This window comes from Eubalaena glacialis, chromosome 13, assembly GCF_028564815.1.
Source record: "Eubalaena glacialis isolate mEubGla1 chromosome 13, mEubGla1.1.hap2.+ XY, whole genome shotgun sequence".
Classification (NCBI taxonomy): Eukaryota; Metazoa; Chordata; class Mammalia; order Artiodactyla; family Balaenidae; genus Eubalaena; species Eubalaena glacialis.
Genome location: NC_083728.1, coordinates 12622626 through 12643225, shown reverse-complemented (window position 1 = coordinate 12643225; position 20600 = coordinate 12622626). Strand labels below are relative to the sequence as shown.

At 47.1% G+C, this 20600-nt stretch overlaps 1 protein-coding gene across 1 annotated transcript; it reads left to right on the top strand.

Annotated features, from left to right (window-relative positions):
• Positions 1 to 102: 102 nt before the first annotated feature.
• Positions 103 to 19764, top strand: DDX27 (DEAD-box helicase 27). Its single transcript, XM_061209289.1, has 21 exons — positions 103 to 266; positions 2295 to 2441; positions 3601 to 3660; positions 3917 to 4082; positions 5141 to 5181; positions 5299 to 5385; positions 6077 to 6182; positions 7393 to 7566; positions 8239 to 8389; positions 10838 to 10937; positions 11057 to 11198; positions 12112 to 12265; positions 13053 to 13134; positions 13247 to 13424; positions 15268 to 15374; positions 15582 to 15684; positions 17419 to 17513; positions 17609 to 17732; positions 18259 to 18346; positions 19425 to 19499; positions 19631 to 19764. The coding sequence occupies exons 1-21, from the start codon at positions 174 to 176 to the stop codon at positions 19647 to 19649; spliced, it is 2292 nt and encodes a 763-aa protein (XP_061065272.1). The 5' UTR covers positions 103 to 173; the 3' UTR covers positions 19650 to 19764.
• Positions 19765 to 20600: the final 836 nt, after the last annotated feature.

Below are 20600 nucleotides of genomic sequence, written 5' to 3'. Positions count from 1 at the left end.
CACGCCCCAGGTTGCCGCTCGCGCGCCGCGAGAGTTTGCGAGAGGGGGCGGGCCAGGGCGGCCTCCAAGCGGAAGTGACGTAAGCGCAAGCGCAGTGACGACGCTGAGGTCGCGGAAACAGGAGAGCCGCCTAGCGCGCCGCACTGGTTTCCGGAAGTGGCTGCTGCGGCGACATGCTTGCGGAGCTGGGTTTAATCGGGACCATAGGCGAAGATGATGAGGTGCCGGTGGAGCCAGAGACTGACTCCGAAGACCAGGAGGAGGAGGTATGAGCCGATCGGGGTGGGAGCGCGGCGGCTGGCAGCCGACGTCCTTGACTGCTTCCCTTCCCCGTGGTGCCTCAGGTCCCTGCCCCCAAGGGCTCAGCATCCTCTGCCAGGCCGGCAAGTGTCCCTGGGTCTCACCCGGACCCCCAGATCTTCCTCAGTTTGCTCGCCACTAGCTTTTCCTCACCTCCGCGCCTGTGCCCGTGCTATTCTGTGTCGCCTTGGTGAACTCAGTACCCATTCACTGAACTGATATTTAATCCAGGCGCTGTGTCATAGAGATCCAGAGACAGAGTCAGTCCTGGTTCCTAGTCAAGGAGCCATGGTTATCCATGCGTTCATTAAGTCAGTATTCATTGAATATTTATATGTGCTACACCTAGTGTTAAGCATTCAGGACACAGCAGTGAACAAGAAGGGCAAGGAACACCGCTCTCCTGAAGCTTTTGTTGTGGTGGGGAGTTAGAGACATTAAGCAGCATGGCAGTTAAAAAGGGACCGGTGTCATGAAAAGGTGCTCACCCTTTAAAGCTCCAGCTCAAGTGTTTTCCCCTCTGTGGCCTCATCTGCTTACTGACACCTCTGGTTTGGGCGTCCCTCAGCCTCTACAAATTCAGCTTTTCCAAAGCTGAACTCTGGTCTCCCTCACCCTCCCAACCTGCTTCATCTCAAGCCAGAAACCTTGGAGTTATCCAGCCTCTCTCCCCTCCAGTGTTCTGCAGGCTACCTCAGAAATCTCTCTTAAGCTTCTTCCCCCCTCAGTCCACACTGCTTCCACCCTAGTCCAGGACACACTGCCATCTTGTACCTAGATACCTACAATCCTAACATACCTGGTCTCTAACTGTTTCTCTTGTCGCCACCCCCCTCCCCCCAAGTGTATTTTCCACTTAGCAGCCAGAATCTTTTTGTTTCTTGAATGGAAAACTATCATAGAAAAATTATCACTTATATGTGGAATCTAAAATACGATACAAATGAACATATCTACGGAACAAAAACAGACTCACAAATATAGGGAACAGACTTGTGGTTGCCAAGGGGGGTGGGGGGAGGGAAAGACTGGGAGTGTGGGGTTAGCAGATGCAAACTATTATGTATAGGATGGGTAAACAACAAGGTCCTACTGTAGAGCACAGGGAACTATATTCAATACCCTGTGATAAACCATAATGGGAAAGAATATGAAGAAGAATATATACGTATAACTGAGTCACTTTGCTGTACAGCAGAAATTAAACACAACATTGTAAATCAACCATACTTCAATAAAATTTTTTTTAAAATTTGTCATAGAAAAGGACTGAAGGAAATATGGCAAATGATAATGCTGAACTTCAAGTTTAGCTTGCAGTGCTATACAATTACCGATTTAAACTAGGTACTGGAGAAATGAGATATAATCATTACTAATAAAGTTTAGGGTCAGAGTTCTTATGAAATTGTTTAACTCAAGTAAGAAAAAAAAATCAGTATAGCACTTTTTAGTTCTCAGGGTTTTTTCTTCTGTTTATCCTCCTGAAGCCATAGTTCAGCCAGTTCTCCTTCCTTTCCCATTTCCAAATGTATGAGTTAAAAAAATTTTTGTTGTTGTTGTTATTTATTTCTAACTTAATTGAATTGTGGTCAGAGAACAGAGTCTGTATAATATTGATTTTTTTGAACTTACTGAAGATTTGCTTAAAAGGAATACTATGTGATCAGTTTTTGCAACTATTCCATGTGTGCTTAGAAAGAATGTACATGCTCTAGTGTACTGTTCTCTATATGTTCATTGGAATAAAGCTTATTAATTGTGCTGTTCAAATTTTCTACGGACTTACTCATTTTTTTTGTCTGCTTGATCTGTCAACTATTGAGATGTGTTAAAATCTCCCAGGACAATTGTAGATTATTCTACTTCTTGTCATCTGTCAGCTTTTGCCCTGTATATTTCTGTTCTCTTTTTGGGTACCCTCATTTCCTTCTTCTTTTTCCAGTGTTCTTTCATCTCAGTCCCATAGTCATCCTGTTTCTCCCTCTTCCCAGGGGCCCATTGTGCTGGGCAGAAAGCAGAAAGCCTTGCAGAAGAACCGCAGTGCTGATTTTAACCCTGACTTTATTTTCACTGAGAAGGAGGGGATGTACGATGGCAGCTGGGCCATGGCTGACGTCATGAGCCAGCTGAAGAAGAAGGTGAGACTGACACAGATAGGCAGTTCCAGGCCGTGGGCTGTTAGGGTTGGACAGTGGGCTTCAGGGTCCACTGGTTTAGGAATGCCAAATGCTACATATAAATTGCTTAAAAAATGGACATAGCTATGTTACAATCGTCTCTTTTCTAGGTATTCGCTCCTTGTTTTGAATATTAGAAAGAAACCTTTTTTATGTTGGTTTGTAACAAAGAACAATCTAGCAGACATCCTCGGTAGTGGTGTTTTTGAAGGCTTGACTCTGCCCCACAGATACTATCACTCTCTGTCACTTGCCAGGTGATCTCGTGTGGCCTTTCTGTTTAGGGTCCCTGGTTCCCACACATCACAGCCAAAACTGCCGTGAATGTCACTGTCATCTGCTTGTTTGCCAAGACCCTGTGCTTTTCTTTGAATCTGGTTAACAAGCTAGAAGGTGCTTAAAAGTTGTTTTCCATTTCACGTGCTTCCAAGGGAAATACTGCCTGCTCAGGGCAGTTTAATCCAGACCCTGTTGGTCCTTGTTCTGTTTCAAATAAAACAGCATTGCCTTTTCAAAGTCATCTTGAGTGGGTTTTTTTTTCCTTTTCATGTGTACTTCATGTAGTTACCGACTTGGTCTTACAGCGCTTACATTCTAGCAGGGTAGAAAATGACTAGACAAACAATTAAGCCGTTCCTTATGGCTGTGGTAAGCGCTGTAGCAGTTCAGGGTGCTTTGAGCGTGCATCAAGGGGGCCTGCCATTACCTCACCTTTCGAAAGCTTTTGCATATCCAGTGTTACCTGAATTTGCTCGCCTTTCAACAGTTTGATAGGCTAAATTATGTCCAATGGGCAAGGGGAAGAGTTTTTCCAAGTAGCATTCGGATACAATGTGACATCTCTTGGTAACTGTATCATTCTCAATAGTAAACACCTTCTACAATGTGGGTATTACTGGTTCCAGGTAATTTGAAGTTTTTCCACAAAAAGACCATTTATTTAATGGTTTTTTGTTTGCTTGTTTGTTTTGTTGTGAATAATCTATGGATTGATTAATCTGTCCAAGTACAGATGAGCTTTTTCTATATTTAACATCTGAGACCCTACCTTAAGAAGCCCTTTGCTTTATCTCTTTCCCATACGTATGTTTCTTTTTCATCTCTTTATTTTTATCTGTAGAGGGCAGCCACGACATTAGATGAGAAGATTGAGAAAGTTCGAAAGAAGAGGAAAACAGAGGTGAGTAAGCAAAGCAGTTACTTCTCTTTGTAGGTGAGCCCTGAGCTTTACTCTCAGTGTGACCGCACTGTTTCTCTTGGAGCCTAGGTTGCAGTACGGCTGGTGCAGGCAGGCTTTCTCTGTGTGTCTGTGGTTAATAGTCACGAAGAATCCGCATAGTTTTCTCCCAGGCCTGAGAGCATAATATTGCTCTTCATAGGTTCTGGATTTCCTGAAGTTTGTAGTCGCCTTGCTTTATTACAGTTTCTTTTTCTAGGATAAAGAAGCCAAGTCTGGGAAGTCGGAGAAGGAGAAAGAAGCAAAGAAGGGCTCTGAACCGGAGGAGCAGGAAGACTTTGAAGGGAAAGATGAGGAAGCCACAGAAGATGAAGAATCAGAGACTGACTACTCTTCAGCTGATGAGAACGTCCTCACCAAAGCAGGTAGGCAATACTGTCAGAAATGGGGACAGGAAATTGGAGTGTTCGCTTTTACTTTGTAGGTTATCCTATGCTCTTCTACACAGTTAAATTTAAGATCTCCATGTCGACCTCCTTTCTTTTTTTAAATTTATTTATTTACTTATTGGCTGCGTTGGGTCTTCGTTGCTGCACGTGGGCTTTCTCTAGTTGCGGTGAGCGGGAGCTACTCTTCGTTGTGGTGCACGGGCTTCTCATTGCGGTGGCTTCTCTTGTTGCGGAGCACAGGCCCTAGAGCGCGTGGGCTTCAGTAGTTGTGGCGCGCAGGCTCGGTAGTTGTGGCACACAGGCTTAGTTAGCTGTTCCGTGGCATGTGGGATCTTCCCGGACCAGGGCTCGAACCCATGTCCCCTGCATTGGCAGGCAGATTCTTAACCACTGTGCCACCAGGGAAGTCCCGACTTCTTTTCTTTTAGCTTCTCTTTTTCCTTGGGATTTTGTTAGGGTTGTTGTACTTTGCAGTCAAAGTTCACTCTTTTTCTTTTTCCTTTTTTTTTTTTTGGTCATGCCGCGAGGCTAGCGGGATCTTAGTTCCCCGAGCAGGGATCAAACCCAGGCGCCAGCAGTGAAAGCGCCAAGTCCTAGCCACTGGACCGCCAGGGAATTCCCACGTTCACTCTTTTCCTCATCTCCAGCCCCACACAGCTGTTGGCACTTCTATGACTCAAACTTATTTGGGGTGATAGGTCCCCCACCTCAGATGAGTCCAGCCACGTAGTAGGTGCTCCATTAATATTTCTTGCAGAAATGAGTGCTAAAGCATCCTTATGTAGCACAGTGGTTGGGAGCCTTGTCTCTGGGACCTGCCGAGTTTGCTTCCTGTCTGACCTCAGGTGAGTGACTTACCTGCACAGCTGCACAGCCTCCTCTTCTGTGAGGCGACGCTGGTGACAGGAGCTCCCTCAGGCTGTTGCATGGATTCAGTGAGGTGTCCATCCACGTAATGCGCTTAGGACAGTGTCTAGCAGACTGAGTGCTCAGGAAGTATGAGCCCTGATCATCAGCTCTCTTTGTCTCCATAGATACACTCAAAGTAAAGGAGCAGAAGAAGAAGAAAGGACAGGTGAGCGTGGGCTTGGACAACAGTGTGCAGCTTGGTTTTACAACCTGAAAGAATTTTAAGGTCATTTAGTTCCCTTTTGGCTGAATTCTCATTCTGTCTTTTGATTTTCTGATGTAGGAAACAGGAGGATTTTTTGAAGATGCATCTCAGTATGATGAAAACCTCTCATTCCAGGACATGAACCTTTCCCGCCCTCTTCTGAAGGTAGTGGCTTCTTTTGTCAACCATGGGATTCTTGCAGTCGCCCCGTAACTGGGCTGTCTGCCCTAAACCGGGCTCGTGGCCTCCCTGAACTCTGTTGTCCACACAGCTGCCAGAGAACCCTCTTACACAAAGATTTCCATCTTGGCCTGTACGACCCTGCCCCTTCTGGGCCCCTCTGATGATGTCTCTCAGCAGCCATTCTGCTCTGGCCACACTGGCCTCACTGGCCCTCACACAGGCCAGGCATCTTCTTCCTCAGGGCCTTTGTGCTTGCTATTCCCACTGCCCGGAAGATTGTTCCAGAAATCTGGTTGGGGTGCTCTTCGCCTCTTTCAGGATTCTACTCAGTATCCCCTGCTCAATGAGACCTTCCCTGACAACCCTTCTGTAAATTGCACTCATCATCCCCTCCCCCCGCCCTTGCCAGCCGCCTTGACTGCTGTAGCTTTCTCCATAGCATTTATCTTCATATGACACGTGTTTGTTTTCGGCCTGTTTTTTCTACCGGATTCTAAGGGCAGGGTTGTTCCTTTTGTTTATTACTATATCCTCAGGGCCTAGAAAAGTGACACACAGTAGGTGGATTGAATGACTGGGAGGGATTGAAACCTGTTTGGAGACCTGCCTTGTTTGTTTTGTGCTGAGACTCCCCCTCCTCTCCTCTCTGACCCTATCTTTTCTTCCTCTTCAGGCCATCACAGCCATGGGCTTCAAGGAGCCCACACCGATCCAGAAGGCATGCATACCTGTGGGTCTGTTGGGGAAGGACATCTGTGCCTGTGCAGCCACTGGGACAGGTAAAAAGGATAGGGACTTGGGGGTGGGGGAGGGAGAGGAGGAGGAAGGAGGAGGATGTGCAACATAGAATAGGCTCTGGGTTGACTTACCAAAAGCCCACTTCGCTAAATGTGCAAATATAAATTTTAATGCAATAACATTCTATATTCTGTGTAGTAACTTCCCTTTTAAAAAAATATTAATATATATTTTTCTATTTTTTTTTAAATAGAAACTCTTTACTTTTTTTAAATAGGGTAGTCACAGGTTACAGGTTTCAGGTGGTCTGGTGAAGGTCATTTTTATTTAATCCTGTCAGGGTGTCTCTGTGACCATGACCTCCTGTCACTCCCATGATAAGCCCGTCATAGGAGTAAAGATTTTATAAAAGGGATGTTTATCACAACATTGTGTATTAGTGCAGTTAATTATATAGTCATGTAACAGAATAGAATAGAAATAGTCATGTAATAAAATACGATGCAACCATTTAAAAAAAGTAGAGTACTTAAAGAAATAGGAAAATATATGTTTTTTTTAAAGGGAAGTTACTAAACAATATATAGTCTTATTGCATTAAAATTAATATTTTTGTATTTTTGTCCATTAAAAAAAGGTTGGTAATATAGATACTGTTTTGGTAATGCTTACCTCTGGTTGGCTGAACTGTGGGTGATCCTTATTGTTTTCTTTTTTTTTTTTTTTGTATTGCCCAGATTTTTTACATTGACCATGTGATTGATTGATTGATTGATTTTTAAAATTTATTTTATTTATTTATTTTTGGCTGTGTTGGTTCTTCGTTGCTGTGTGCGGGCTTTCTCTAGTTGCGGCGAGCGGGGGCTACTCTTTGTTGCGGCGCACAGGCTTCTCACTGCGGTGGCTTCTCTTGTTGCAGAGCACAGGCTCTAGCCACGAGGGCTTCAGTAGTTGTGGCACGTGGGCTCAGTAGTTGTGGCTCACGGGCTTAGTTGCTCCACGGCATGTGGGATCTTCCTGGACCAGGGCTCAAACCTGTGTCCCCTGCACTGGCAGGTGGATTCTTAACCACTGAGCCACCAGGGAAGCCCTGACCATGTGATTTAAAACCAGAAAAAAAGTTTTATGAAAAATAAGTTGCTTCATTTCCCTCTGAGTAGATATGTAGGTTTTCTGTGTGCAGGTGAAAACCTGGACCTGGGAAGGACAGAAGCTCTTCTCATTTTGCTTTCCTGCTGCCCTTCCCTCCAGGTAAAACTGCAGCTTTTGCCCTGCCCGTCTTGGAGCGTCTGATCTACAAACCCCGCCAGGCTCCGGTGACCCGCGTGCTGGTGCTGGTTCCCACCCGGGAGCTGGGCATCCAGGTGCACTCCGTCACCAAGCAGCTGGCCCAGTTCTGCAGCGTCACCACCTGCCTGGCTGTGGGTGAGTGTCTGGCTGAGGGCTGGCAGCCTCTGAGAGAGTGTGACGTGGTGGAGGGTGGATGTGCACCACTGTCCGAGGGGGACGGGTGCAGGAAAGCCTTCATGGGATTGAAACCACTTAAAAACCAGATAACATTTTCATAGTAGATAGTGAGGGGGATGGGGAGGGGGTTTGACTGAGACTTAAGCAGCCTTGCAAAATGAAACTTCAAAATTATGAAACAAATTTTTTCTTGATACTGAACAAATTTAGGATATAATTTTGTCTTGCATGAATAATGAATCAAATATTTATTGGGGCAGAATTTTTCTGATGATGTTATATGATAGTGTTATCTAACCTTCATTTTACCCTCCTTATGCGGTAGGAAATTGTAGGTGATTTAGAAAGATTATCAGTTTCGCAGCTGCATCTCTCAGTTGGTGGATGGTTGAATTGTTGTATTCTGTGTGCCTTTGTGTCATCATCTTTTTTGATTTTTGCACTTAGCACAATTGTAATTAAATAATCTGTCTCTCCCACCATATTGTAAAATCTGCACAAGTGGGGCCTCTGTCAGTCTTGTGCTCTGCCGTTTGCTCTGCATCTGCCATGGGAGCTGGCAGGTAGCAGGGCTCAGCCCGTACTGGTGAATGACTCAGCTGGCTGCCTGGTGGGCTTTTCTTTTTGCAGGCGGCCTGGACGTGAAGTCTCAGGAAGTAGCCCTTCGGGCAGCGCCTGACATCCTCATCGCCACCCCGGGCCGGCTCATTGATCACCTCCACAACTGCCCTTCCTTCCACCTGAGCAGCATCGAGGTGCTCATCCTGGATGAGGCTGACAGGTACACCTGAAATGGTGGGGTCCCCAGGGCCACACCCCGGGACGGGAACCTGCACTCTGCCTGGTCCTACATGGCTCTGACCAGTTCAGCTGTTCTTGTGTGAGCCTTTGTCCATCTTAGCCCAGATTATCCTGCTCTTTTTCTGTAATGTGATGGTTAAGAGGGAAGGCAAGTTAAATTCTGGCTCTACCGCTTCCTGAGATTGGGAAACATTACTTAGATTCTCAAAGCAAATCTTTTCTTGTTTGTAAGTGGGGGATAAGTACCCACCTCATGGTGCTGAGGATTCAAGGAGTAACTCCAGTAAAGTGCCAGTGCATAGGGAGGATTCAACCAACAGCCTCGATTACTGTGATGCAGGCTCCCCCTCCTTCCCCCCTTCCTCCTCTTCCCTCCCTCCCTCTCTTCCTTCCTTTCTCTCATTCGTGTCCCATCTGCTCACCTCTTTCCTTCGTGACTCAACAGAATGAACTCTTAATGAACTGGACTGCTGTGGAGGTGGCAGGGTAACGAGGCTGTTCAAATTTACTCTCAAACTGAAGCATCTCCAAACTAACCAGGTCCTTAACCAAGTTTCTCATCCTCTGTGCCCCTTGCCCGCTTCCCATCCCACTGAAGGGCATCTCCATCCTTCTAGTTGTTCAGGACATATTCTCAGTGCCATTCTTGTCTCCTCATTTTCTCACCCCCCAGGATATCCATTGGTAAATCCCATCCACACACTCCCACTTTGGGGCTTCTCTTCTGCATCGTCGTTCCCTCAGCTTGGAATGACCTCCTTTACCTCCTCAGGTTTCTGCTCCAGCTGTCACTTTGCTGGACACTCTATAATAGTTCCTGGGGCTTCCCTGGTGGTGCAGTGGTTAAGAATCCACTTGCCAGTGCAGGGGACACAGGTTCGATCCCTGGTCCGGGAAGATCCCACATGCCGCGGAGCAACTAAGCCCGTGCACCACAACTACTGAGCCTGCACGCCACAACTACTGAAGCCCGTGCGCCTAGAGCCTGTGCTCTGCAACAAGAGAAGCCACTGCAATGAGAAGCCCACGCACCGCAATGAAGAGTAGCCACCGTTCACCGCAACTAGAGAGAAAAGCCTGTGCGCAGCAACGAAGACCCAATGCAGCCCCCCAAAATAAATAAATAAATAAATGAAATATTTTTTTTAAAAAAACAAAAAAAAACAGTTCCTCCCTTCCCCCCACACCCCCGCCTCGTCCTTCCCTTCCTGCCTTATATTCTCTGAGGTGCTACACCTCCTTGACTTCCTGCATTGTTACCTGAATGCTCGTGTGGTGGCTGTGTCCCTCTTCTCCCCAGAACTTCATGTTCAAGAAGGGCCGGCTTTGTGTTTGTGTTGCCTGCTGCCACATCCCAGTGCCAGGGCCGTGTCTAGAATCTAGCAGGTGCACAGTAGGTGTTGAATAACTGGTCGACTGCCTCCCCCGAGCATTCTTGAGGCCTGAAGGAGGTAAAGGAGATCGTTCTAAGCCAAGGGAACATGATCTGATTTAGGTTTTAAATATCAAAAATATCAATGTCTCAAAAGACCAAGAAAGGCTGTGGAAGTTTCAGATTGAGACCAAAGAGACACGACAACTAAAGGTGATACCTGTTCCTCAACTGCAGCCTGAACTGGACGAGAAATACTGTAAAGGATTGGGTGGGTTGAAAAAATTGGAGTCACAGTAATCTCACCGATGACTATTATCTGCAAAGAGAAAGAGGTTCCTTTCCTAGTGGAGAGAGCTGGTAGACACCACTTCAACCAAGTGACCAAACTGCGATGCTGGAGCAAACTGACCGTCTGTCTCCGGATGGAGTGAGAGTGAGGTGCACGGCTGCCCCCAACCCCGCTCCCAGCAATGATTGTTGAATCCAGTCACTGGGGAATAATTAGACATATTCAGAGTGTGAAAAAGGATGAGAGGACTTTCTAGACTAAGGGAGACTAAAGAGATGTGACAACCAAGTACAACGTAGGAACTGTCATTCCTGGACTAAAAATATTAAAAGACAGCTATAGAATGACGTTTTGGGGACAGTTAGGGAAAACTGAATATACATTGTACTTTACTTTAGATATCATTCAGACACTTGAATTTCTCAGGTGTGATAACGACATTGTGTTTACGTAGGAGAAAGTCACCGTTCTTAGGGAATGTGTGCTGAAATATTTAGGGGTCCGGTGTCATGATATCTGCAACTTAATAACAAATGATTCAGCAAAAGAAAAAAGAAAGACTAAGCAAATATGGCCAAATGATAATTCTTGGTGAATCTTGGAAAAAGGGTAAAATAACACTAATAAAATAAGTAAATAAATGAGCCTGAAACATAACCAATGACAGTATCGAAACATCGCCTGTGCAGTGTTTTCTGTCCTTCATCGATACAGATGCAAGCTCAGTCCATTTGTCTTGATTCCTCCCCTCCCCTGCTTGCCAGGATGCTGGACGAGTACTTTGAGGAGCAGATGAAGGAGATCATCCGGTTGTGTTCCCACCACCGCCAGACCATGCTCTTCTCAGCCACGATGACGGATGAGGTGGGCTGTAGGGAACAGAGGGGCAGCGCAGAGGACCCCGGGCTGAGCTGGAGCACCGGCTTGCCTCCCTCCCTGCCTCCTGACAGGCTGGTCAGCATCCCTGCCTTTGTGCCTGGCAGGTGAAAGATCTGGCTTCTGTCTCCTTGAAGAATCCCGTCCGGATATTTGTGAACAGCAACACGGACGTGGCCCCCTTCTTGCGGCAGGAGTTCATCCGGATCCGGCCAAACCGGGAAGGGGACCGGGAAGCCATCGTGGCAGGTGAAAGCCCAGGGTGGGACTGAGCAGGGAGGGCTGCTCGACTCCCCTGAGCTTTACACCGAAGTGTTGGTTTTTCCCCAGCGACTCCTCCATCCGGTCTCCGCTACCCCAGTGTGTGGTACTGCTGTTCCTCTGCTCCGTACTTTCACCATGAGTTCTTCCTCCCTTTCCTTCATTGCTTCACCTCCCTTCCACCGTCCAGTCCTCTTTATGTCCTGCTGAACTCCTAGCCACTTCCCTCCAGCTGCCCCTCTGGCCCTTCGTCCAGGCCACTACTGTGTCACCTGGATTGTTGCAGTGGCCTCTGACCTGGCCGTCTGCTTCCACCCTGTCCTGTGGAAGTGCCTTCTCCACACTGCAGACCATTTAAAAGGATCATTTACAAACAAGCATTCGCTCCTGTTCCTTCGCTGTTTAAACCCTCTGGTGTCTTCCATTACTCTTAGACTGAAATCCATGCTCCCTAGCGAGTCCTGTAAGACCCCTGGACCTGCCCCGGCCTGCCCGGAGCCCCCTGCCTGCCCGGAGCCCCCGGCCTTGGCGCCTTAGCTCATGGTGCTCCAGCCACACCCACCTGCTTTCGCCTTCTCAAACCCCCCAAGCTTTTGCTCTTTCCTCTGCCTGGAATCTTCCCCCAAATCTTCTCGTGGATGAGACTGTCTTGTCATTCAGCCTACTGTCACCTCCTCAGAGAGGCCAGCCCTGAAGCTGCTGCATCTTCTCTTCATTCTCTCACGGCATTTACCGCCCTCGAGAACTGGGACTCGGCCTCTCCGGCTCTGCCCTGGAGTGGGAGCTCCGCAAGGCAGGGGCCTCACCTGCCACCCCCGAACCAGGCACAGCATCCGCTTTGCAGGCGAGGAGGGAGGACATGCTGGAGGCGGCCTCCCGCTCACTCTTCTCTCCCTGGCAGCTCTGTTGATGAGAACCTTCACCGACCACGTGATGCTGTTCACCCAGACCAAGAAGCAGGCCCACCGCATGCACATCCTCCTGGGGCTGATGGGGCTGCAGGTGGGCGAGCTCCACGGGAACCTGTCACAGACGCAGCGGTTGGAGGCCCTCCGGTAAAGTTTCGGGGGCTGAGGCTCCCACCCATCCTTCAGAGAGGGCTCTCTTCATTCCAAAGACGGAAAGTACCATCCAGAGGTCATGTTTGAGCGATACCAGGGGATACAGTACAGTTCCCCACTTCAAAAATTTTAGCCTAACCATTCTAAGGTCATGTTTTAGATATAGTCAGAACTTTGACTTTGTAGAAAATGATACTCTTGCCCCAGGATTTGAGCGTGGGAGCTGCTGAGCGGGGTCACAGCAGGAAATTGACTTGGGATGACGCAGCACACATTCTGATCTCTGCAACCTGTCCAGAGCAGGGGATGTACCCGGGTCTGCTAGAATGAGATCCTGAAGCAAATCCATTTGTATTTCTTGAGCACTTACCTTGCCAGGCCCTGTGCTTTTCCACGTGATTTCTTGTTTAACTCTCGCAGAATCGAGTCAGCTTGGTAGGCAAGGAGGAACCCTTTAGGACTCTCCACTGATCCTTATTCACACAGGCAGCTGAGAGTTGTTTCCTAAAGGCAGTCTAGCTCTGTGGTCCCCAAGCTTCTCTATTTATAGGAATTGCTGCTTGAAGTGGTATACACAAAACTACATTTGCTCTATGCTGTGGGATGTTTGGGGGGCATGTAAGTGTCGTTAGGCTGACAGTTCGGATCTGTCTCCGCTGTGATGGTCTGTGCTCTGCTGCTCGACTCCAGAAGGGTTTGTGTTCTCTGTGCTGGCTCAGGCTTCTGCAGAGTATTGATTAGGGTCAGGTATTCAGAGGGACATGTTTGTGGCTGTTTCCAGGCGCTTTAAGGATGAACAGATTGACATCCTCGTGGCCACAGATGTAGCAGCCCGTGGACTTGACATCGAGGGGGTCAAAACGGTGAGCGGGCCCCATCTTCCTTGAGCTTTTGCTGGGAGTCCTTTTGCCTCCTCATGTCCCCCTCTCCCCGCCGACTCCCAGGTCTGACTGATGCTTCACTTTGGCCTTCCAGGTCATCAACTTCACGATGCCCAACACCATCAAGCATTATGTCCACCGGGTGGGGCGAACAGCTCGTGCCGGCCGGGCCGGGCGCTCAGTCTCTCTGGTGGGAGAGGAGGAGCGGAAGATGCTGAAGGAGATCGTGAAGGCCGCCAAGGCCCCCGTGAAGGCCCGAACACCGCCCCAGGGTGAGCAGGCATCAGTGCCGCGGCTCAGGGCAGTTCGGGTGGGCGGGGCAGCATCCTAGCTCAGACCTCGAAGGACGGGGGCAGCGGGCAGAGGGTAATGGGTGAGAGCAGGCGCTTTGCAGTTAGGGGCCAGATTTGAATCCCAGCTCTGCCACTCCCTTGCTGAGGGGCCCGGGGCAGGTCTCCCCTTGCCTCTCTGGGCTTCATTCTCTCTGTGTGTGAAAGGGACTGAGGAGAGACTTGTGCCCCAAGTGCTTAGTCATAGGTATTCGCCAGCCTTTGGGAAGAAAAGGCCTCTTCTTAAGGCACCACCCCCACTAACCCTTCCCCACCTCCTCTTGGTGGGGGCCGAGGATGGGGAGGAGGTCAGTACTTATTCTTTCTGTATATCTTTCATTCCTTTTTTACTCATCTGTAGGGGTCATATAAAGCACATCATTAAAAAATTTTTTTTTTAAGTTACAAAAGTAATATGTATTCAGTGTTGGAAAAAAGTAAATCAAATAAGAGTAAAAATGTAATTGTGTGTGAAAGAGCTCACCACTCATAACATTTAGATACACATCTTTTCAAGACCTTTTTTTCCATTCATAGGTCTTTTTATTTCCTTTCATTTAAAAATTTTTCATTTAATTCATTCAGTCTATTGCTATTTATTGTATTCTAAGTATTGGGGATACAGCAGGAAACAAAACAGCTGACACTGTTGGGAAAAAGACACAATAAATAAGCTAATAGTAGGTGTGATTGAGAACGACAGGAGAAGTGCCTACTTTAGAAAAGCTGCAGAGAAAAGGCCTCTGACAGATGGCATTTGAGTCGAGTCCCGGATGACAAGAATGAAATGGCCGTGGGTGGTCTGGGGACAGAGTGTGCCAAGCAGGGAAAACCAGGGCAAAGCCTCAGAGACAGGAACACACTTGATGTGGGAGTAGAAGACAGGGAGGGCCAGAGGCCCGAGGCCTTTGAGCAAGGGGTAGGCAGAGGTCAGAGAGGTAGGCAGGGGCCACGCTGAGGAGTTTGGAATTTATTCCACGAGCATCAGGAAGCCTTTGGGGAGGTGTTAAGCAGAGCAGCCACACATAAAAAAAAAACAAAACAGGGCTTCCCTGGTGGCGCAGTGGTTGAGAATCTGCCTGCCAATGCAGGGGACACGGGTCCGAGCCCTGGTCTGGGAAGATCCCACATGCCGCGGAGCAACTAGGCCCGTGAGCCACAACTACTGAGCCTGTGCGTCTGGAGCCTGTGCTCCGCAGCAAAAGAGGCCGCGATAGTGAGAGGCCCGCGCACCGCGATGAAGAGTGGCCCCCGCTTGCCGCAACTAGAGAAAGCCCTCGCACAGAAACGAAGACCCAACACAGCCAAAAATAAATAAATAAATAAGTAAATAAACTCCAATCTCTTTAAAAAAAAACAAACAAAAAAAACAACCCAGTTTTCTGTGTCACTAAATACCCATCTGAGGGCTTCCCTGGTGGCACAGTGGTTAAGAATCCACCTGCCAATGCAGGGGACATGGGTTCGAGCCCTGGTCTGGGAAGACCCCACATGCCGCGGAGCAACTAAGCCTGTGCGCCACAACTACTGAGCCTGCGCTCTAGAGCCCGCGAGCCACAATTACTGAGGCCGCATGCCAGGACTACCGAAGCCTGTGCACCTAGAGTCCGTGCTCTGCAGCAAGAGAAGCCACCGCAATGAGAAGCCCGCACACAGCAACGAAGACCCAACACAGCCAAAAATAAATTAATTAATTAATTTAAAAAAAATAACCATCTGCGTTGTTTGCATCAGCTACACCATAGTCATCCTTATTTTAAAATCTTTTTTGTTCTTTTCCCCTGAGACGTCATCCTCAAATTCCGGGACAAGATTGAGAAAATGGAGAAGGATGTGTATGCAGTTCTGCAGTTAGAGGCTGAAGAAAAAGAGATGCAAAAGTCAGAAGCCCAGGTGAGGCTGTGAGGAGGGCTGTGGTCCACAGTGCTGCTTAGTAAGCGGACTGCGTGGGCCCCGGCTGGTCTGCCTTCTGATATGCTGTGTCTGCCAAACGTATCATCAGAGCCCCAAGCATTTACAGGCAGTGGCTTCCTGCAGCCACCATGTTCTGTATTATCAGATGTAGGTTTCATGGCAGGCATCCTTTTGCTGTCCCCACAGATCAACACAGCACAGCGGCTCCTGGAGAAAGGGAAGGGGGCACCAAACCCTGAGCCTGAAAGGAGCTGGTTCCAGACCAAAGAAGAGAGGAAGAAGGAAAAAAGTATGTTGGGGAGGTTCCTCAAAAAGCTAAACATAGAATGACCATCAGGCCCAGCAATTCCACTCCTAGGTCTATACCCCAAAGAATAGAAAACAGGGACTCAAACAGATACTTGTATGCCAGTGTTCATTGAAGCATTATTCACAATAGCCAAAGGATGGAAACAACCATGTCCTTCAGCAGATGAATGGATACACAAAATGTGGTAGGTACATACAATGGGATATTAATTCAGCCATAATGAAGTTCTGGTGCATGCCATAAGGATGAACCTTGGAAACATGCTAAGTGAAATATTCCAGACAAAGGGACAAATCTTTATGATTCCATTTATATGAGGTACTAGATAGGCAAATACATAGACACAAAGTAGAATAGAGATTACCAGGAGCTGTGGGGAAGGAGTTGTTACCTAATGGTAATAGAGCTGCTGTTTGGGATGATGAAAAAGTTTTAGAAACAGATAATGGTGATGATTGTACAATATTGTGAATGTCATTAATGCTACTGAATTGTACACTAAAGAATGGGTAAAATGGCAAACTTTATGTTGTATGTATTTTGCCACAATTTAAAAAAAGTAAGTCAGAAAGATATTTAGATATATATATTCCCTTTTCTCTCCCTTTAAAAAACAAACAAACAAATTCACATTGTCTACACCTTGCTTTTTTCAATGAATTTTGTAGTTTGGAGATCATTTTATATAGGCACATATATAGCTGCCTGTTTTTCAGACCTGATGGAAGACCTGTGTGGTCTTCCATCATATGGGTGGATTATAGTTTATTTTAATTAGTTCCCCATTGAGGGACATTGAGGTTGTTTCCAATCTTTTGCTATTATAAACAAGTGATGTAGTGGATAGCTATACAGATGCCCTTTCACAATTAAGCAAGCATATTTGATTTACAAGGTAAGTTCCAAAAAGTGAAATTGTAGGTCAGAGGCTATGTGTATTTATTATTTTGTTAGGGATTGCAAAATTACCCTCCAAAGAGGTAGTACCAGCATTTAAGAAATACTGTCTAGGGCTTCCCTGGTGGCGCAGTGGTTAAGAATCCGCCTGCCAATGCAGGGGACATGGGTTCGAGCCCTGGTCCGGGAAGATCCCACATGCCGCGGAGCAACTAAGCCCGTGTGCCGCAACTACTGAGCCTGCGCTTTAGAGCCCGCGAGCCACAACTACTGAAGCCTGTGTGCCACAACTACTGAAGCCCGCGCGCCTAGAACCTGTGCTCTGCAACAAGAGAAGCCACCACATGAGAAGCCTGCACCCCGCAACAAAGAGTAGCCCCCGCTCGCTGCAACTAGAGAAAGCCCGCGTGCAGCAGCAAAGACCCAATGCAGCCAAAAATTAAATAAATAAATTTATAAAAAAAAAAAAAAGAAATACTGTCTATATTTGATGGGACAAAAAATTAAGGTGTATGTATGTTAAGTTTCTGTGTTATAAATAGAGTTATAACTATATTGTGGGAAGGGGTGGGAAGTATATCTTTCATAATCCGAGGCAGATATATAATGAATGTCTCAAGTGGATTAATTAAGAAATAGTGGAACAAGCGTGTTATTTAGTGAGATGGAGGTAACCACCAGGAGAGGAAGTGATTGCTGCTTTTCATTTTAAGCCCTTAAATGTATCACTTTTAAATATGTACACTTCTTATTGTAAGTTTAAAAAAAGATTTTATAAAATGGTACCTGAACTCTCACGCTCTCTTCTCATCCCAGTTGCCAAGGCTCTGCAGGAGTTTGACTTAGCCATAAGGGGAAAGAAGAAAAGGAAGAAGTTTATGAAGGATGTCAAGAAAAAGGGGGAGATGACAGTGAGTAGCCTCCCCTTTGGAGTTGGGTCCCTGCCTGAGGATGTGGGTCAAGGCTGCCAGGTCTGTTCCACACTTACATGTCATCCTCTCCCCAGGCAGACGAAAGGTCCCAGTTTGAAATCCTCAAGGCCCAGATGTTTGCTGAGCGGCTGGCCAAGAGGAACCGCAGAGCCAAGCGGGCCCGAGCAATGCCCGAGGAGGAGCCAGCGAGGGGCCCTGGTAGGCAGATGGGGAGCCTGAAGGAGCTGGTAGGAAGGTTCTGCCTGAAACCTGTGCTTGTGGTCAGGGACAAAGGGGAGGGATGATGATAAGAGCCCACATTTTTTGAGTAATGAGTATGTAGGTGTGTACAGCTGTCCTTTATTGGCTCCAAGGGGTGAAGTGACCCCGTGGTTAGTAGGATTTGAACTCAAGCCTTTCTGATTCTGGAGCCTAAATCCTTACCAGCTGCTGCTGCTTGGAGGAGTGGGTCAGGGTAGAATGAGGGGAAGATGTTTTCAGCCCATTTTATGTTTAGATGGTCCATTCCACCTTTGGACTCTGCAGGCATCCTTTGGAGTGGTTCTTCACACCTGGTACTTATGATTCCTTATCTCTTTTCTGCTGGGATCTGATGTCTTGCTTCCATGTCAATAAAACATCAGGCCAGAGCATCCACTGAACTTGGAACCATTACCTTGAGCTTAAGGGGATTTAGGAGCTTGGGACAAAAAGGCCATATCTAACCCATTCTCTCTGTGCACAGCAAAGAAGCAAAAGCAGGTGAAGAAATCTGTATTTGATGAAGAACTCACCAACACAAGCAAGAAGGCCCTGAAACAGTATCGAGCTGGGTAGGGTTTTAAGTCATCATGGAGTTCTTGGTATTCTGATGAAAGCTATGAATCTTCTCCCTCCTTCCTTCCCCATTCCCAATTCTCATATACCTACAGCTTTATAATGCAGGCATGCCTCGTTTTATTGTACTTTGCTTTATTTCACTTCACAGATATTGCAGTTTTTACAAATTGAAGGTTTGTGGCAACCCTGCGTTGTCCGATGATGGTTAGCCTTTTTTTAGCAATAGAGTATTTTTATTTTTTTAATTTTTATTTATTTATTTTCTGGCCGCGCCACACACTTGCAGGATCTTAGTTCCCCAACCAGGGATCGAACCCGGGTCCCAGCAGTGAAAGTGCGGAGTCCTAACCACTGGACCGCCAGGGAATTCCCAGCAATAAGAGTATTTTTAAATTAACATATGTGCATTTTTTTTCTTTTTAGACATAATGCTATTGCACACTTTTTTAAGAGACTATAGTATAGTGTAAACGTAACTGATACATGCATTGGGAAACCAAAAAATCCGTGTGACTTGCTTTATTGCGATACTCACTTTATTGCAGTGGTCTGGAGCCAAACCCTCAATATCTTTGAGGTCTGCCTGTATATAATTCCAAGGGCTCCTGTCTGCCCACTCCCCCGCCAGCCCATCTGTGGATTCCCAGGGTGAGAGTAAGAGAAGTGTTAAGGCCCTCCTGCCTTGGAGGTGAAATAGCACATTTTTGGTTCAGAAATAGAGCTTTCTCTCAGGGGAGTGATAGAACCCCAAAGAAAGGATTCTGGTGTGCTCTTGGGAATGTGCTGTTCCTCCCCACATCCTCTGGGCTGGGGTTGGTGGCTGGGTAAACTAAGTTACCCAAGCAGTTTTATTATATACACAAGAAGGAAGGGCCTCTTCCAGTCTTGTTTTAGTGCTGGGCCCTGACTTCCATAAACCCATATTATCAGGTGGAAGAACACAGACTTAGAACCTCAGGCCCTGAAAATGACGCATCTGTGGTGCTGCTGCTTTGTGTGGGAGCTGGTAGGATGGGGGGGGTGAAACATTGCCTGCTTGTCCAACATTTTGCCTTCTTCTCTCATTCACAGCCCCTCCTTTGATGAAAGAAAACAATTGGGCTTGCCCCACCAGAGACGAGGAGGAAACTTTAAATCTAAATCCAGGTAATGTTTGCAGTTCTGGAGGACCAGAGGCTATGAGTGGGGTTGGAGAGGAAAGCTTTCCTGGGAAAGGAGCTTCTCTTTCCTCTTTCTGGTCTTGGGGTTGGTCTTTACCCTGCTCATTTTCTTCATAGGTACAAGAGGAGGAAGTAGCCATGGTGGCCTGAAGAAGTTCATGGGGCGGCTCTTAGATCCCTTCTTTGTGGGAAGTCATCCTGGTTTGGTCTCTCTTTTCTCTGTTTGTAAAAAAAATTCTTTAAAACGTTAATACATCTTTGTCATTTGTACATTAAAGAAACGGAAAAGTTGGGGGGGGGTGGTATATAGCTGTTTCCTAAGCATCCTTGTCAGCCAAGGCACCTTTCTTGATTAGCTTTCACGTAAAGAAAATACTAGGGACTTCCCTGGTGGCGCAGTGGCTAAGAATCTGCCTGCCAATGCAGGGGACACAGGTTCAGGCCCTGGTCCAGGAAGATCCCATATGCCATGGAGCAACTAAGCCTGTGCGCCACAACTACTGAGCCTACGCTCTAGAACCCGCGAGCCACAACTACTGAGCCCGCGTGCCACAACTGCTGAAGCCCGCACGCCTAGAGCCCGTGCTCCACAACAAGAGAAGCCACCACAATGAGCAGCCGCACGCGACAACAAAGAGGAGCCCTCGCTCGCCGCAACTAGAGAAAGCCTGCGCGCAGCAATGAAGACCCGACGCAGCCAAAAATAAATAAATAAACTAATTAAAAAAAGAAAATACCAAATGGAAGAAGTATTTTTGGGAGGCTGAAGAGACCAGTCTAATTGTATATCTTATTCTTCTGTCTCTTCCCTCCATAGCACAGTCTACGTCATCTGCTAGCTTGGCACTGCCATATATACTTGGTATGCATCTCTATGCTTGTAGAGGAGCTGGATGTGGAGTAAGGATATTTGTGCTAGAAGTTCTGTCAATGTCCTAGAACAAAAAGCTGTCATTTATAGAGCACCAGCCGTGCGCCAGACATTTCTGTGTACTGAGCACTGTTTCATTCAGTTCACTACAGCCCTATGAGGCAGATACTGTTATCCCCATTTTACAGATAAAGAAACAGAGGCTTAGAAAGATGG

What these genes read in the sequence shown, in the direction of transcription:
- DDX27 (XM_061209289.1), top strand. Translation starts at nt 174, where the DNA reads ATGCTTGCGGAGCTGGGTTTAATCGGGACCATAGGCGAAGATGATGAG. An exon ending in GAAAGAAGAGGAAAACAGAG is followed by an intron (nt 3,661 to 3,916) that starts GTGAGTAAGCAA and finishes TTCTTTTTCTAG; the next exon opens with GATAAAGAAGCCAAGTCTGG. An exon ending in CACCACCTGCCTGGCTGTGG is followed by an intron (nt 7,567 to 8,238) that starts GTGAGTGTCTGG and finishes TTCTTTTTGCAG; the next exon opens with GCGGCCTGGACGTGAAGTCT.